At 40.6% G+C, this 18,632-nt stretch overlaps 1 protein-coding gene across 1 annotated transcript in view; it reads right to left on the bottom strand.

The window, feature by feature from the left end:
• Nucleotides 1-2,266: 2,266 nt before the first annotated feature.
• The window catches only part of KDM5A (lysine demethylase 5A), a 46,228-nt gene continuing 29,862 nt past the window's right edge, over nucleotides 2,267-18,632 (bottom strand). The window contains 11 exon segments of the mRNA XM_031057007.1: nucleotides 2,267-2,479; nucleotides 3,995-4,405; nucleotides 6,489-6,709; nucleotides 7,211-7,370; nucleotides 10,244-10,387; nucleotides 11,274-11,391; nucleotides 11,393-11,769; nucleotides 12,769-12,930; nucleotides 14,772-14,951; nucleotides 15,840-15,978; nucleotides 16,507-16,862. Coding sequence (XP_030912867.1) covers nucleotides 2,267-2,479; nucleotides 3,995-4,405; nucleotides 6,489-6,709; nucleotides 7,211-7,370; nucleotides 10,244-10,387; nucleotides 11,274-11,391; nucleotides 11,393-11,769; nucleotides 12,769-12,930; nucleotides 14,772-14,951; nucleotides 15,840-15,978; nucleotides 16,507-16,862 — 2,481 coding nt within the window.

The following is an 18,632-nucleotide window of genomic DNA, read 5'->3' as shown; positions in this document are numbered from 1 at the left end:
GAAATCTTGTACTAGTCTACTTCTGGAACGATTAAACATCTGTGACAGATCGTTTATCCACTCCATATGGGGAAACATTTATGTAGTACCGTCAGTTAAAGCTTGAAGGAAAAGTAACAACTGTTTAAATCACTTTACCAAAACTAAGTGTACATTGAGAAGAAAAAAAAAAGTAATTGGAGGCAAAAAGAGGGTATGTCTATCTAAAGCATAGACTCCTTCATAAATAAGTAAACAAATAATACTCTTAAATTTGCTAGGGTGCCCATTCAGCCACACGCTTAACCACAGCTTGCTTTTGCTTTTAACATCGCATTAAGTCTTTGGGGAGCAGGGATTAGAAGTCTGTGTCCAATTTGCACTCACAGCTCCCAAGACTCTGGATCTTCTGTGCTCCATCTTATTTCTTTTCCTTTTGCACACTTCCCTCTTCCCAGGTAGCAGGCACACATAGAAGAAAACATTAAAGTTCTGTCTACCTGAGCTGAGTTGGTTTTTTTTTTTGGATGGATAATTCTGCCAAATAAATAAACTTCCAAACATCAGAGAACAAGAGAAGGGACACAGAACAGTCAAGACAGCACACCTTTGTTTTTGTCAATATTTCTTTAAATCCCAATCCAGCTCCTAGTAAGACTGGACACTACTTACAACACTCCTAGAACTGCAGAAGAATGGAAACAATAGGGAGCGAGTGGAGAGGGGGACAAGACAGCCCAGGGGCTGACTTCAGACATTCACATACACACGGCCAGCATCCACTGGAGTCATTAAGGCCCAGATGCCCCACTAATAGGAACAAACCCAAATACAAAGGTAGCACATGAAATGTATTTACCTATTTAAACACAGGCAGCTGGTCAAGCTAGAATGGGGAAGGTAACTGCTAATTCCTTGTACTACAAGGAAGGAATGGAGTAAAAAAACCCAAGCCCACGGGCAGGTTTTTGCTTTGTGAACCTCTGTCTGTGCTGCTGGTTAACAGTGGTAAGTATAAAAAAATCAAAGAAAAATAATCTATTTATAGAACAAGTCAGTAGTCTGAGACATTTAGAAAAAAGTAAAAACAAGTCCTTCTTTAAAAATGGATTTACTAAAACAACTGTCACCCAGGATGACCCCAAGCCCTCTGGTCCTCTGGCAAAGCCAGGGGCAACTTCAAACAGGAACTGCTGCTGATTGTACACTGGTACACACCCAGCAAAGCCAGCAGGGAGGGGTTTGCACTGTGAACAGTATCTGCAGACTGCTTGCTGGTATCACAGGAGGCCATGCCTGTAGCCTGGTGATACTGGAAAGTTGTGAGTGAAACTTTTCACAGAAGCACGTGTCAGTGTAACCTCTGAGGTAAGTGGGCTGTCTTCTTTCCTTCCCATCCCTGGGTACAGATCTCAGAAGCTGTGCCCTGGGTGCTGTACCTCCTTGCCAGCTCCACCCTGTGCCACACAACTTCAATGTGCAGGAGTGCAGAACTCTAAGCAAAGCCTAGAACAGGAGAGAGCATCCCTGTGGAAAGGGAAGCACTCTGCTCTTCCCAAGTTCTGGTCTAGCTAGACATCATCAATGACTTCTGGCCCTCCTCAGGACAGGAAGATCAGTTGTTTCCCACTGAGGAAAAAAAATTTGCCTAGTGGAGTAGAGTTGGGTTTCTTTTTTGGTAAACAGAACTTTTGCTGATTTTTGCCATTATGAGCTCCTCTGCCCTTTAGCTACAATAGACAAATTAAAAGAAATTCATCCACTTGCTCCCACCCTTATAGTGTAATGTTAGCTGCCTGGATATGGAGGCAATTTCATTCTCCCAAGACATTGCTCTACACACTGGGTTGGCATGGAAAGGTGAAAGATAACTGCCAAAGTCACCTCCTCAGGATAACCAGGCAGGTCTAAGAGCTCCAACCTATGCCCACCAGCTCCAGGCCAGCTCCACTGCCAACATGGACTTCTAACACCCTCAAGTGTCTAACAGCCTCGAGTCTGCTCAGTCCTGGAGAGCAACAGCCACACTCCAAGATGGAAACACTCAGGTCAGGAAGCACTGGCTGGAGCTGCTCCTCAGGCAGGGTGTGCATAGCTGAGTGGGTGCCTCTGTGCCCTGACAGCGCCACGGCAGGAAGGAAGGCAGCAGCACCCAAGGGACCAGCTCTGCTGCACGTCTGTACATCCTTGGAAGAGAAGCTCAGGAGCTACATCAGCCTCAAACCCCTCTCCTTCTGAAGGGTTCCAGTGGTCCATTTCCCAACAAGTTCTGGGCATGGAGCAGTTGCTAACTCGTCTCCTTGAGATCTTCCATTGGTAGTTTGTAGCTCAGGAGGAAGGGAGGAGGCGAGGCGTGGGCAGGGCTGCTGGGCCCCTGCAGGGGTTTCTTTGCACAGTTTATACAGATGTAATCCTCGTTCTCAGCCATCTCTGGGGACACCCCAACACACACCTGATGGAACCACTCATCACAGCCCCCGTCACACTGCACCCAGTCCACCTGCAAGAGAGCAACACACAGCTTGTTACAAGGAAGGACACACAGGCACAGTTTCTGTGAAGAAAATACCCTCTGTTAAACCTACCAGAGCTACCAAGAATATAAAAGCTCTGGGGCAAAAATTAATGCCCCTACAGAGCTTGTTTAAACAGCTAGTTCAGTTTAATGGAAACTAACTTTTCCAACAAACCTTGCCCCTCTAGCATCCTTACACTGCAACAACACTCTACTACTCCTGAGGAAGACGACTCAGCTCTCCTCAGATGTGCTAGAACACATTTAAAATGCTCAGGGATGCTTATTTCAGCACAGGTGAGAGTCTCCAAACACACCCTCTTAGACTGCATTATCAAACAGCAACTTTGTAAATGTAAGTCCCAAGTGCGAGAACTTTTAGCTACAATACAAACTTTGAGTTGAATCTGCTGTAGGAACAATTTGGAAAAGACAAAACATGAGTTAGAATGCAGAAAGGAAAAAAGATTAATTATTTGATTTCTGTAATTCTTTGAATAAAAGTACATGTTAATTGGAGTCAGTGGACAGAATCTCCAATTTGCAGGGTAAGAAACACAGATTCTCCATTTTAATGGCATCCACTGGTACAGCTATAAAAATTGTTACTGCTGTAGAGTTCTGCTTTCCACTTACAGGGGAATGTAAAACTGTATCAGAAAAACAACAGTAGTGGCAACCTATTTAAAATGAAGAAACATGATCGTCATACAGATGTTACTTTGGTTTGTAGCCAACTACTCCTGAACAAATTTTCCAAAGTGATTAGTAATGGATATCAACAGCTGCAGCTTCAGTCATTACATTCCTGCATCTGCCATTTTTTGACAAGTATGGCATTCCCCTGTTGAAAGTAGAAAAGTACAGAAAAAACATTTTGAAAATATTTTTGATCATCAGTCTGTGTTAAAAGCTGACAGTCATGACAGGCAGTACTACAGAGAGAGGCAGATCAAGTTTCTTTTGTAATAATCCAATCAGGTCGAAAATAATTGATTATTTATCTCCAACAAGCAAAATGAACCACTGAAGTTTGTATATCACTTGGCCTGCAACATCACTGTTCACAGAGTCTATGCAAGAAACACAGAAAATCTATTTCATTTAGGAACATCACACATCCCACTCCTGCTCAGGAACACAGTAAAGCTAAAAACATTTCTTTCTGAATCAAAGAATTAATCCTTTGAATCAGCCAATGCATGTTGCACACAGTTAACAGAAAATTACACAGCTTGAAGAAGTTAAACTTCCCAACCAAAACAGAGTATCTTTTCCCAGATTCTAATTCTCCATCTTCTGTTTTGAAGTACCTAAGAGAATAAGGAAGTCCTACAGTTTAATCTGCTAAATCCATGTACCTACCAAGTACTACTCAATCACCTCTCATTTCTAACCACACCACTTTGGTTTCTCATGCTGCTCAACCTAAATATCACCTGGCACAGGGGTTCTGACTTAGCACACAAGTGCCTGTGACAGAACTAAGGGGGAACTCACTTTGTCCTTGCAGGGCCTTTGGCAGTTCTGAGCAGCACACACAGCATTCTCATCATCTGACTCTTCTGCTCCTGACCAGTCATACTTGGAAGGAATATCCAGAACCTTCTTCTCTCTTTTTTTCTCTGTGCTGTCCTTGGCCAGTTCTACCTTTGCCACAACTGCCTTCTCTCGCTTCTTCTTCCGCTCCTCTTCCTTAGCCAGTTTCTTTGCCAGCTTGTTCAGCTCCTTTGTCTTATCCATAGTGAGTTTTAGCTTCTTCTTCTTGGGTTTTTCCAGTTTTTTCAGCTCTTTAGATTTTTGCTTCATATCTCCAAAGAACTGCTCTGCTCTCTCCAGTTTTCGTTTCCGTTTCCTCTCAGAAGAGTCCCTCCCTCTCATTTTCAGTGGTTTTTCATCCATGCTGTCATCCTTCATAGAAAAAGATACATATATTACTCAAAGACAAGTTTCCTGCAAACCTGAGGTCTGAGAAATGTACTTAGCTCTACCTTTACCCTGATATGGCATGAAGAAATCTAGTCAACAACATACTGTTAGAAATTCTAAACAAAAAAAGCACTTAACTTCATTTTCACCATACTATAAAAAATTCCTAAGTGTTATCAACTGTGTCAAAGTACAATCAGCCAAAAATACCCAGTGGAAAAAGTAAACTATCAGCAAGGGTAAGAAAGCAAAAGAAGCAATAATTACAACTCCCTTCTCACACTGTTTTTTAATAGAAGTTGAGAAAATTAATCATTTGTTAGATGCTTATTTTTCATCCGAGGTCAGTCTTGCCTGTAATTATTTTCAAGAGAAAGCAACTGCTGTTTTGGAGATTAAGAAAGAGTAAATGGTGAATTCTTAAAATGTATCATCAACTCAAGCAAGAAGAGAAAGCAACATCCATTATTTGAATGGCTTCCAAACTGGCAGACATTGTAAATATGCTGGTGTCACCAAGAGCTCTTAAGTAACAGATTGACATCACAAGTGGGGTTTAAAACTGGCCAGCTCTGCCCCTGCAGGTAGCACTCACAGTGACAAGTCCCATTTATACCTGAAAGATTCACTTGTGTAGTCCTTTGTACAAATGGGACTGACTTGATTTCAGTCAATGCAGCTGTATACTTTAACCTTAATTATTAATAGATTAGGAACATACTATAAACCAGTACAGAGTGTTTACTGTACACTACTTAATATAGCTACTCCACCCAAAACCAAATCCTCTCCAGATTATTTCACAAGAAGTCTACTTATTTTGTATGTAAACAGACATAGAATATATTCAATTCAAAATGAGCAGTTCTGGTCAAGCAAGTATTCATAAAGGTTAACCAGAAAAAGCTGTAATGTACACATACTCTACACTCCTCACCCCACTCCCCTGGAAAAAAGCTTTGCTCAACTATTAATATAACAGTCTGGCATGTTATTTATAAATTGCTATTTGTTGTTATTAAAACTGCTTTTCAATCAACTCCCTGCCAAAACCATTACACTGAAAGAACATTAAGCTTATGTCATACTCGGGCTGAAAGGTGGTAAAGCAGCAGAACAGGGAGGCAGGAGCAGTTTTGTACTCCACACTTCTGACTGATGCAGTCTGGCAACACTTTAACTCACCCATGGTGCATGTATGGCACACACAAAATGAGACCCCTCATTGTTCATAGCATGCAACCTTCCATCTTGTATTGCCGTACAAAAAGCCAAGAACCAGCATCTCATGTTCTTCCTGTACAGCTCATAACCCAACAAGCCATCATATAATCCACATGGTCAAACTGACCCCTAACTGCAGCTGACAGATGATAAAAAAGGGTTCCACTCTGGCTCTTAATCCAGCAGCTTGAGTTGAAACTTCAAGAGAGGCTTCTCTCCTAGCACACAGTCCTTGCCCTCTGCATCAATGTAGCAAAGTGATTTTGACTAGACCTCAGAAGCAGCACATAAACCTGCCTGATCCACTGGCAGCTCAGCAAAGCAATCAGGACATCTTCACAGTGTATCAATAAAAAACTGCTATGTCTGTGTTATTCTGAGGAAGAATATGAATCTCATTGTCTGCATTATCAAAACATGCTTTCCCCAGTAACAAAGTTCAGTAACATACAAGTATCATGTTATATAAGGTAACTTTTCATCTTCCTAAATGTTTCTTGTAACTCTTTTGCAGATTAGTTCTGTTTCCAGGCACAATCAAGAGGAGTGTTTCCTCCCTCAATCTGTTATCTTCTAAAATAAAGTTTGCATATGGAACTACTTGAGAAAACTGTTCTAAATATGGTTAACTGTGGAGGGCAGTGCTGCGGCATGAGTGATCAAGAACTGAATTTCTGCATCACTTATTCTGCTGTTTTCTGTAATCTACTACTCTCTCCAGGTGAAATACAAACATGACAAGCTGAGCACTCAGCTATTCAAGATCATATTTATATAAATCCACCAACAGAACGTGGTGGGATTTCTGTTCCACACCAGAGTATTTCTTCGAGTTCCCTACCTCCATGACATGAAGAAACCTGTCCTCAGAGGGCGGATGAGTGGCCTGTAAGATGCGCCAGATGTGCTGAGTTTCATCCAGAGATACCTCCAGCAGATCTCCTACCATCATCAGATCTTCCAGCTGAGCTTTTGCTCCAGGTGACAGCTCCAGCACAGGGGGCTCCAAGCTGCGAGGTACCAGCGGGCTCTTGCGAGGCTGCTTCCTTGGAGTGCTAGAACCTGTCAGACAGAGCAAAGACACAGAATCCTTAAGGCTGGAAAAGACCCCCAAGATTACCGAGTCTGTGCCAAGCCCACCACAAAACCATGTTCCCAAGTGCCACACCCACATGGCTTTTGAACCCTTGCAGGGACATGATTCCACCACTTCCCCAGGCAGCCTGTTCCAGTGCCTGAGCATCCTTTCAGTGAAGAAATTTTTCCTAATATCCAATCTAAACCTCCCCAGGCAAAGCCACATAAAGATAAGAGATCAAAACCAAAAGAAATTAGATATTTTTTTACAACATTTTAAGGTGGGAAATAGTAGCAACCAAAACACATTGGCACAGGTTTATATATCAAATAGCAGGAAGCTAACTACAATGTAACTCTGCTGTACATTCCTCCAGACAACATATCCTGTACAGCTAATATGGATAACAGAGCAGTTCCACTCCTCACTGATTGCTCATCCCAGTTATCTACTTAGTTTTACCTCAATGTATACAAAGCAAATACCTTGAGAGCAGCTTTTAGAAGCAGAGGAATAGGCGTGTTCAGCGCAGAATGAGGGAGCAGTCCACATGTGTGTCACCACCTCCTCTGATTTAATGGGGATTTCCTCATCACAAAACAAATTGGGTTCCAAGCTGCTGGAGGATTTCACACTGGCATTGTCCTGAAAAAGACACATAGAAAACATGCAACATCTGAATCCAGAAAATACCTACTTCTAAGTCAATTCTACTAAGACTGAGCAGTCTGCTGCTCCTAAAGCCCTCCTCTGAAGCACTCCATCAGAGATACCAAGATCAAAGGTAAAAATTATATTCCTACTTACATGGTAGATGAATACAGGAACTCTGGAGATAGGGTCAGTTTATTTACAGCTAATGCATGAAAAACACTTGACAAGTTTCCTCACTCAGCACCTTAAGTATGGTCTTCAAAAGTCAACATGATGAAAAGATGCTTTTTCTTAGCCTACATAATTTATTATTTTGCTTGAAAAGTCTGACTGCAAGCCCATGAAGACTTTATCTTCCATAAAGCAGGGAGCATGCTGACTAAATTACAGTGACTACAGAAAGAAATTGTTTGGGGTTTTAGAGGTATGGAAAAAAAGGGCATCCCAGCACAGCAAGAAATAGCAGGATAATGGCAATCAAATGCTGCCCTGAGATCAGTACTTTTATGGCAGTGTTAAATCAGTTTAAATTAGGACTAAACACTGAAAGAAGAGGGCTGTCATGAATATTTCCATGAACAGAGTACTGATAGCACTGGCCTGTGCTCATCTCAGTGTGTTGAGTAGGACACTGAACAGCTCATGGTATTGGACAAGACACTGTCATTTTCTGACATAAAAAGAGAGTTCAAGAATGGTAATCTCTCTCTGTGGCCTTTAGTTGTATGTTTAAAAGGAAGTGGTATACAAACTAATGATTTCTGTACAGAACTACAAGTGGGAAATTCAAATTTAAATTGCCCAAATGAAAAGGTAAAATAAATATACTCAGGAAGGTATTCCTCCCTACACAGTAAAGAAAGAGGAAGGTATTTCTCCCTACACAGTAAAGAATTTATATCTTGAACAATACCTTGTTATGGGTATCTTATTGTACTACACTAAAAGAAGTTCAGGGTTAACATGTAAATTTTTGATTTTTTTTTTAAATCATCATTAGTGGCCATAGACAACACCAGTGCAAAGAAATGAGAAAAAAAATACAAGACAAAAAATTAAAACAGATTACAGATTATTTAACCATTTAATGTGTCTGCTTGGAACAAACTTCACAAAAAATCTAGCTACTGCGCTCCTAATGAAGATTTACTGGCAAGAACCATGTTTTAATTAAGAGACATATAATCAAACAGATCATATTTTCATATCTACATCTGTAACAACTGTGCATTTGAGAAGCCAGAGAGTGTGGTTTTCAAAATACAGTCTATAGACCCTTAGGAATTCAGGATTAATTCTACAGGGTCCACAACAAGAGCAAATTCATGCACTATGCATAATGATCTGTATCTTTTTTTAAACACACTTGAATACATCTATGTATCAAAACCTGAAAAAAAACAACCCTTAAAAGTCAACAGTACAGAAATAATTAAATTCTGAGCAACTTTGGCTGTGGGTTTTTCTGTTTTGGGGTTTTTTAAAATCTTGTGTCTCCTAGTTTATACCTGAAGAATTTGATTGGTTGCTTGAAAACTTGTCTTCTATTCCAACCATCTTAGTAGACATAACAGAACACGTTTCTGGTCTCTATCAGTTTTGCTTAAACAGATTTTTTTATGATGAACATCCAAATCAAAAGGGTTAAGTATGAGATTTCTAAATGATGACAGTAGAATCATTAAAGAAATGAAATTATGCTCCTGCAAAACCCTGAGATCCTGGCAAGCATATGCCATCTTTCTTGACATGTTTTATCTGAGCCTCAGAAAATGCCACATCCTTCAGAAATGCCTTATTAAGACCCCTGATGCAAAGAACAGTTTTGGGAATTATTTTTATATATAAAACTAAATTAATTAAAAGCCGTAGCACCCAACAGGAATGTATTCTGGTTGGCATTTCACAGGGCAGTGCAAAACAAATCTCTGTATCTGCATCAGACTGCTGAGAAACAAAACACTTAAAATAGAAGATTATAGCACATCATACCTGGAGAATGTACTGCTCCCTCTATAAACCAGAATATCTGCCTTAGAAGAATTTACATGTCTTTTAAGATAGCATCTTGAAAGGCAGAGATGACACTATCACTAAAAAGAAAACACTGCTCAAGAACAAACTGTGGCATTGTCTTTGCCTCTACACATTTCAAAAGGACATTTCAATACCTTAAAAACACATGGTTTTCTCCACAACTGCCTTTTCTCATGGAAGTTCTTCTTTAGATAAAACACTTCAGAAATTTAACTGCAGTTACAATTTCTGTACTGAATCCAGACACTAATTTTACAACACGATCCAGACATCTTGTCTCAAAAAACTCCACACTCCAAAATAGAACACATGTACTTGCTTTATACAAGGGCTGAATGAAGAGGAAGGTATGAAAACATGAACAAAGCTCTGGCATCAGGAAACTTCTTACACAGCATGCAGTTTCTGAAGGCTAATCTTTTTGCTGTAGCAAAAACTTTCCAAGAGCTCTTCATACAGATACTTTTATTTATGACTCATGGTATCTCTGAATGGGGCATAAAGACAATGTTCATCCTCCAGGGTGTTATAAGTACAAATCCCTTTGTAAGTGTATCTTTTTCCTCAGCATTAAAAGGCATCTTTTGAAATTCAAAAGGTGGAAAGGACTTTGGAAATTTTACATAAAAACTTTAAACAACTTCACAACAGTTGAGAGAATGGGGACATTCAGATAAAAATCAAGAAGTTCCTCTTCTGCTACAGGTGCTAGGGCAGAATATCTATAGATAGTTTTAAATACAGTAAATACTCTGGAAAAAATGAATTAATAAAAGACAGGTGTTCTGTATTTATTCCATGCAAACAAACCACTCTGGATTACTTACCTTTATGTCATAGCCATAGGTCTCCCTGATGTCTTCATCAGAATCTGTCTCTTCATCATCATAATCCAAAGTCTGCCGTGGGGATGAGGACACACTCCCTATCACTCTGTTAAAGGCTGACTGCTGAAAACTTGTCAAGTGCCCCTAAAAAAATGGAATATGGAAATGAAACAAAATTTCCAGGAAAAATCTGTAAAACCTGAAGAATTATTAACAAGGAAACAGTGGTTCTTTTGGCCTGAGGATAACTGCCTGGACATCACAAAAGAGACCAGTTAGAGCAAGATGTGAAAAAAGATAGTGAAATATCCAAGCAAAACGTTTGGTTAGATTCTGATTACCTGTTTTTTAATAATAGTGACTGGAAAGATCTAGATATTGTTCTTCAGTGCTACAAATCACAGCTTCTTCACCACAACATGACCTGACCTCACTCTCAAGGTGAAGAGGTCAGCTATGGAATTATCAGTGTTTGACTACATCCCTTGCTGAAATTCACTAACAAGACACCAAATGCCTGTGAATGACAATCCATGAGAAGTTATAAATACTGAGAGGTTGGATTCTGTGAAGAGGAAAACAGAATTTGGACACCAAAGTGGCAATTGTTTTACACATTTTGAGGCCTTGACCCAGCTGTTCCAGCTCACCTGATGTTTCTTACACACACGATGCTAATGATCTGTATCTTTTTAAAAATACACTGGAACATGTCTATGTGTCAAAAACTGAAAAAAACAACCCTTAGAAGTCAACAGTATAGAAAGAATTAAATTCTGAGCAACTTCAGCAGTTGCTGTTGACAGTGAGTACAGAGGAACAGACCTATTCCTGGAGCAGCAATGAACCCAACAGAAGCCAGCCAAAACCTGCAGAGCAGGTTTTCACTTACTTCTAAGTAAGAAGTTTTACCATGTGTAATCCTCAGCTTTTCACTGCCCTCCCCTCACCCTTCTCCAAGAAAACAAGGCATTCTGACACACTAAATTAAGAGTAAGCAGAGGGAACAGCAAGGCCTTCCCATCCCTACCTGCAGGTCGGGGTTAGCTGCTGCCTTCTGCAGCTCTGCACTGATGATCTTCTCTGTTTTCTCACGAGCTGCCTGCTCCACCATGCGCTGGCTGAGCACGGAGAGCTTGGCCAAGGCAGCGCTCGGTCAGGCCCTGCAGGGCCTCCCCCTCGGGCAGCCGCACCGGCAGCTTCTGCAGGGACACCAGCAGCGACAGGATGGTCTCCAGGCGCGGCCGGCGCGAGCGCATGCACAGGGGACACAGGAACTTCACCTCCTTGGCCTGCCAGCTGGAGCCCTTCTTCTGAGAGCTGCTTTTGGGCAGGGGCACGCAGCCGCTGTGGAACCAGTCCTTGCACAGCTCGCACTGCAGCATGAAGCCGCTGGCTGTCTTGCGGCAGATACAGAACTTGACTTCTTCGATCCGGTCCACCATGGTCATCTTGGCCAAGTTGGCTGCCCTGAGAGCGTGCATGGCTTCAATTTCCTTCTGTTCCCGCTCCTTGAACACAGCCACCTGCCCAGCAAGGACAAGAACATGTCATGAATTTCACAGCTAAGAGAGATTTAATTTTATTAACACAGGAAAAGGAAAAAAATCCAGCCAAGTCAAACAGATCAAGAGATCTAAACCTAGCCCAAAATTTAGGAACTACATGATCTAATTAAAACTTTATCTAAGATACCTTCTCCTCAGTTGCTCATTACTCCCTAGAGTCCTTCTGGTAGAAATGCTATGTAAACTTTAGATAACCTTCTCAATATCCACAAAGTTTCTGAAGTTTATAATTAAATCTGTCCTGAGGCCACCAGAAGAACAGGTTTTGACTCCAGAGAAGAAGTCAGGCTCTGTTCCATTCAACTATTTACTAAGACAATGGAGTTGAGCACAGTTTCAGAAGCATCTCAGTGACCACATATCTCCTGAAGCAACTTGCACTTCCTTAATGTTTCCATTCAGGTAACTATAACCAAACATACTACAGTAAAATGGATTGTGTACAAGCCATATTAATGACCCTGCATATATTTTCTTTGCTACCAGGGAAAAGGCAGCCAGATGTCAGCAAATTATTCTGATAAGCAGCATAAGTATCCTCCAAAAAAGAGGAACCAAATAAAACATTCCCTCCAGCCCAGTGTCCATGACCAAGCATTTGCAGGCTGATCACAAAATTGACCTAACCAAATATGTGTTGGTCCTGGTTAAGGCAGAGCTGCACCTCATCATTTCCACATGATTTCAATAAAGGTTAACATCAGATGAGCAGCAACAGATACTAAACCAAGAGCATTTAAGTCTTACACATACCCAATGGTATTAAATACCAGCAGTTTCACTCTGAACTCTACTTTCACTGCAATTAAAGCTGAACTACATTCTTGTGTCAAACACCACATTATGAAGTATCTCTTTAAGCGAAATTAATTTATCGGTTCTTCCCAGGAATTTCTACAGATTAGAGATGACTTAAGCTCACACAAGCAGGAGACACCACCTTTCACCGCTCCTTACCACAGCTGCAGCGTCCCTGGCTTCCTCCAGCCCATCCTCCAGTTCACTCAGAGATTCCAAGTCAAGATCTTTCTCCTTTTCCTTCTCCATCAACTCCTTTGCCCTCTTCCTCCTGTTCTTACTGCTCCCATAAACACCGATATCAGTCCGGGGGCTCAGAACCTGGAACCACAAGGAAACTCAGCCTGTCAGGGACATCTCATCAAGGAATGACAACAGTGACACCAAGGAACAAGAACTACTCAGCAATCTAACCCCTCTTATACCTGTCAACTAATGATAGGAAAAAGAGAATAAACAGATAAGGAGAAAAGTATCTTATAGTTATGGAATTGAAATGTGATCAGCAACCAGTGACATGGCAGGTCAAACTGAAAGCCACTGTGTTTTCTGATTAATTACAGAATTTATTCAGATTATACTATCATGCATATAGCTAACCAAAACACTACATGCAGTTAGACATCCATACTTCAACATTCCTTTCACAGGCTGTGGCATTCACATTTTCTGAAAAATCCCTTTGCCCAGGGTTTTTCTCCTGGGAAGCTGAGAAGCCTCAGAGAAAAAGGAAAACAAATATTATCTCATTTTCTTCTCCTGTGCTGTGCTCACATGTGGAATATGTTTGGAGATTGTTTCATTGGTTTCTGATGTGAATGTTTTGACTCAATGGCCAATCAGTGCCAAGCTGTGTCAAGACTCTGGAAAAGAGTCACGAGTTTTCATTATTATCTTTTTAGCATTCTTTAAGTATCTGTTTCTGCATTCTTTAGTAGAGTATAGTTTAGTATAGCATTCTTTAATATAATATAGTATTATAAAATAATAGATTAGCCTTCTGAGAACATGGAGTCAGATTCATCATTCCTTCTTTCCTTCATTGGGGCACCATGCAAATACAATAAGGGGCCTCTATAAATCAAGTCTTAAAATTCTTTCATATTTACATCAGCAATTTGATGCCTGAAAAACCCCTAAAAGCACACTATAAGCCTTTCAATATCAATATGAGAGGCTGAAAAGCACTCTTAAGGACAAGAATAAAAGCTTTAAGTCATCATGACTAGTTGGAATGCATATATTTATACTTAAATATATAATCTAGCAAATTAAATACAATATAGGAAAGCTCAAATTGCTACATTTAGGAAAATGCAAAACCAGAACATATTAAATAACTAGTTAAGCAGAAGAATACAGAGAAAAAGCTGTATCTAGAATGTGTCACAAAGTGAACAAAAATGAGTGGTTGCAATAGGGAAAATCCCATTGGAAAACATTAAACATCAGTACCCCCCCCTTTGAGACACAAGATGAAACTACTGCAGTTCATACAGCACTAGGGAAAGTCAGAGAGTGGGGATTTCTGTCTGGATTTGGACAGCTCACTAAAAGTGAAGACAAACCTCAGAGAATTAACAACAACATAAGAGAATAAAAATATAGCCTCTGAGAATGCAGCTGAACTGGAACTGTTTTCCTTACAAAAGGGAAGTCTGTCAAGTAGATATGACAGATTTTCAAACAGGATTGATTTTGATTAAAACAAGGACAGTCACTACATTTACTGAAGTGAAATAAACAGTAGCTGACTATTTTTTTTCTTATAGTTAAACAGTTTATAAAATATCTAATCTATTTTTTTAGCATTTGAACAGTGAGGCAAGTGAAAACATTTATGCATTTGAGAGAGGTCTGTGTCCGTTTCAGGCCTACATTTCTTCATCGACAAAAAAAAAAACCCTTTACTTTCCCTCTTCTTTCACAAGTAAGAGATGAGGTTGTCTATACATAAAACAGGACTAACCAAACAGACTTTCTGCCTTTTTGATTCTTTTCACCCAAGAACAGCTGAAATTATATTCTATTCTGAAAAGGAACTGTAATCTAGTGTCACTGAACCAGCTCTTCCCTCCAGAAAACCAAGGGCCATCATGACCAATTTCTGACAGAGCAGTGTCTTCTTCCCTTCTTCTGACAGGGCACTATGTGCTGCTCACCTGTAGCAGGTTGTAGCTGGAATTCTTCTTGAGGAAGGTCCTTCCTGTGCGCTCCCTCCAGGCACGAGCTGCAGCCACCTGGGACTCCAGCTGGGGCAGCGCATCCAGGCGCACCGGGATGGGGCGGCCCTTGGCAGACAAGCTCTCCAGCTGCTCCAGGTATGCATAGTTGCTCCCATTCTGGGGTGAAACAAATTTTTCTAAGCCAACAATTCCACCATTAAATCAGCTGCCAGCCTAATTTCAAGCTGTACACTACTTTGTCACTGCCTAAAACTGAGTTCCATAGGAAAGGAAAGGAGGGCAGTGTTTCAATCTACTGTTATTTTAAACACTTCTCTCATACAGCTTTTATTTGAACAGTCATTTTGATATGGCCAGCTGGCTTAGGGAGTAAGACAACATTCCATTTCCAGAAAGTTATCTAAATGCTGTCTGTTTAACAGCAAGAGTTGTATAAGGGCTGATGTGAAATCTACTGGGATTCTCATTTCAACTCCCAACAATACCTGTTATAAGATAAGCAGTTCTAGTTCAGTGACCAGCACCCACAAATATCACAGAACTTGGAACCAAGTCATGTGGGTAGACCAATAGAAGGGGAGGTTACTGAACTAATTCATCTCTTTCAGAAAATTCTGGCCACCATTGGCATCAAACCTTGCAACATTTTAGGGAGAAAATAAAAAAACAGATTTCCATAAAAAACAAAATTTCCACAGGCAGATCCCAAACTGAAAACCTGAGAGCACCCTCTGCTGCAGCCAAATATTTTCAGTGACAGCATGATGAACAGCTCCAAAACCAAATACCATATCATAATGAATTTGCTGGCTTTTCTACCTGCTCTGAAATACATAAAAGGAAGGGAAATAGAAATTGGATAGCCAGTGGGGAAAACAAATGCACAAAAAGAAAATCAAGTACACGAGCTCTGGTGAGCACATTTAAAAGCTGTAACAAGGCTTCTCTTTAGACCATCTTTGTGAGGAGAGGTGCTAGGAATAAAGGACCCATCCAAATACAAGAGTGCAAGCAGAATAGTCTAGTTCCTGCTGTTAGCCCTACCTGAATGGCCTCCACTTTGGCTGTCCAGTCTCTAGCTCGCTGCAGGGCTTCTTTCAGGGCCAGCACATTGGGCAGGTAAGCAGGGATGTTCTTGGCCTCGTTCACGATGCCCTCCAGAGCCATCATACTTTGGCGTGGTCTAGAGTAAGAAAAACCCAATTCCAGTCTTCTCTCAAAATACCAGTCATCTAAAGGCACAAATTTGAGAGGCTGGTGATGCAACTTCACCACTACCCTGCTGGGTAGGACACCATGGCTCTATGCTTGGAGGCTACCAAATAACAGGAGGTGAGAAAGCTGATGGGCTTGGCACAATCAAGCTTAGAATGGCAAACATCACAAACCCTGAATACCAGGAAAGCTGTCTCTTGTTGGTAGCTTAGTCAGAGCTCTGTGTGGAGAGGGATAAATAGCAAAGACAGCAGCAACATACAAAGCCTGAGTCTCCTGCCACTGTGTAACATGATAGGGAATCAACACTTCTGCAAGTAAATCTCAAATCCTACTCTAGAACAATCTAACTGCTGGGAGGTTAAAAAAAAAAATCAACAAAATAAGAAAGTCAACTACAGCTTCAAGGGCCCAACTTTTCACCTCACATCTCAAAAGAGGAAGAGAAACACAAAAGTGTGTGGCCTGTAAGAACAGTTTGTAAAGGAACACTCACCTGGCCTGCAGGCAGACCTTGGCCTTCTCCTCCCACCTCTCTGACACTGTGAGCAGCTCCTGCAGCTCAGCCATGGCTTTTTCTACAGCGTGATGTGGTGCCAAGCCCACACCAGAGTCAATCAGCTTCTTCATCACATCCAGGGTGACTCTCTGGGGATCCAAGAGGGTGGACCTCACCTCATCCAGCCACCGCGCCTGCTGCAGCTCTTGCTTCAACCTTGGCAGTTCAGGAAGTTCAACATAAAGGCCAGAGCCCATGTCTATCAACTCCTGCAGCTTGGAAGAGTCTGGGACATCATCAATCATGGCTTCCTGAGCACGCTCGTGAAACTCTTCCACATCATCGAGCAGATTCTGAAGTAACATACAGCACAAATCAATTAGGAAAAAACACCCACAGAATCCAAAAGAAAATGCAACTGAGGGATCAGCCAGCTGTAAATCTGTATGTGATGATCACATCATCAGTCTGAGCTTCTACACACAATGCCAGCTAGCTGTCATAAGCCATCAAGTCTGACAGAAATTAAGTAACAGACCATCTAAACTTATTTGATGGCCTAATGTTTCATGCCCTAGGCATATTAGTTGCATCAAACTCTGCACCTAAAATACTACAACTGCAAATGACAACAGTTCCCAACAAAACAGAATATTCAGCACTGCCCAGTCAATATTAATTTTAAAATAGTGGAGAGAAGAGGGATTTCTGCAAATAGGTCATCATTTCAATAGTGTCAGGGGCATTACAGTAATGACAGCAACACAAAGCAGAAAAAAAAACATGCTGAGGAGAAATAACAAGCCAGAAATGTGTGAGAACATGAATACCACAGGTCCTAAAAATAACAATGGTGAAGTCTGAAAGTAATATTCCCTAAAGCAGTACTACCACTTATAAGCATCAGAGATTTATTGCACTAAAGAAAGAAATGAAAATGCAAAACCCCCTTATTAAAGGAGACAATTTCATAGAAATCCAACTGCACTGCTGCAGTTGTCCTCATCCTCATGCTTTGGCACTGCAATGAAAAAAAAAATCAAAGACAACAGACAGAAAAGAATCTCTGCAGGAGACTCATTCAAGGACATTCAACCAGCATACTCCACAGATTCACCCCCAAGTCTCTTACAAGACAGAAATTTCTGACAGCAAGCCAATGGCACAACGAGGAGCAAACCCTGCATTGCCTAACCCTTAGCTTACTGCCTTTTTTGGCTGATGCTGCTTTTCACGTCTGTCTGAAAATCAGAAGGTATTTATAAGAAAAAACAAGATCTACACTATAAAGATTTTGATTTAGGGTACATACTCTGAATGCTTCATAGTGGCAACAGTAAATTATTACAGTTTAATAATTACAATGCCTTTTGTGTTAGAAAATATTCATCATCTAACATGACAATTATTTCGCTATTCATCATGATGGATAATTGCATTCAAATGCCATGCTAAAAGCTAGTGAGTGCTTAGGCATAAATGATCATTATCTGACTTCATTCAGAAATGAAAAGACTACAGTTTGTAATCAGAAAAATGATAATTATTTATTTATTGACTAGTGATTATGCTGAGGCTTCAAGAGCATGCACATGCATAGGCAGAGTACTTGAACTAGAACCAGATTCCTTCCTAATGCTGAGGGGTGGGGGAAGATGGACTAGTTGGGAGAAGGCATTAGACAAAAATACAAGCTAAAACTGTTAAGAGTTAATTATATGCCTGCAGCCCTCTCATCTATGAATTATGTTTTAATTAGAAACAAGTTTTAAGTACATTAAAAACAAAAAAGCTCTTCTGAGAACAATCTTGCATGTCTACCTAATAGATGATGATAACATTTCATTAATAAATATTAGTAAGTATTTTTACTAATACTAATAATATGTGTAATTACATACTAATGTGTGTGTAAAGAAGTGAAGTAAAACCATCCTATCCTATGAGGATGAGAAAGCACTTTCCACTTCATTAGATGCCAGCAAACTGGTTAAAGAACACCTTTGAAGGACAAAGACAGTATCAACAAGCCTGGCAAACATGCACACTAGAGCCCTATGGTTTTCTGAAAGAAATTGTTTTCAGAAAAAAATACCAATATTACATAAGCAATAAGAAATTCC

The sequence above is a fragment of the Geospiza fortis genome, unplaced genomic scaffold (genome assembly GCF_000277835.1).
Source record: "Geospiza fortis unplaced genomic scaffold, GeoFor_1.0 scaffold10, whole genome shotgun sequence".
Taxonomy (NCBI): domain Eukaryota; kingdom Metazoa; phylum Chordata; class Aves; order Passeriformes; family Thraupidae; genus Geospiza; species Geospiza fortis.
The sequence above is the reverse complement of the archived record's forward strand: the minus strand, read 5'-3'. Positions and strand labels throughout refer to the sequence as shown.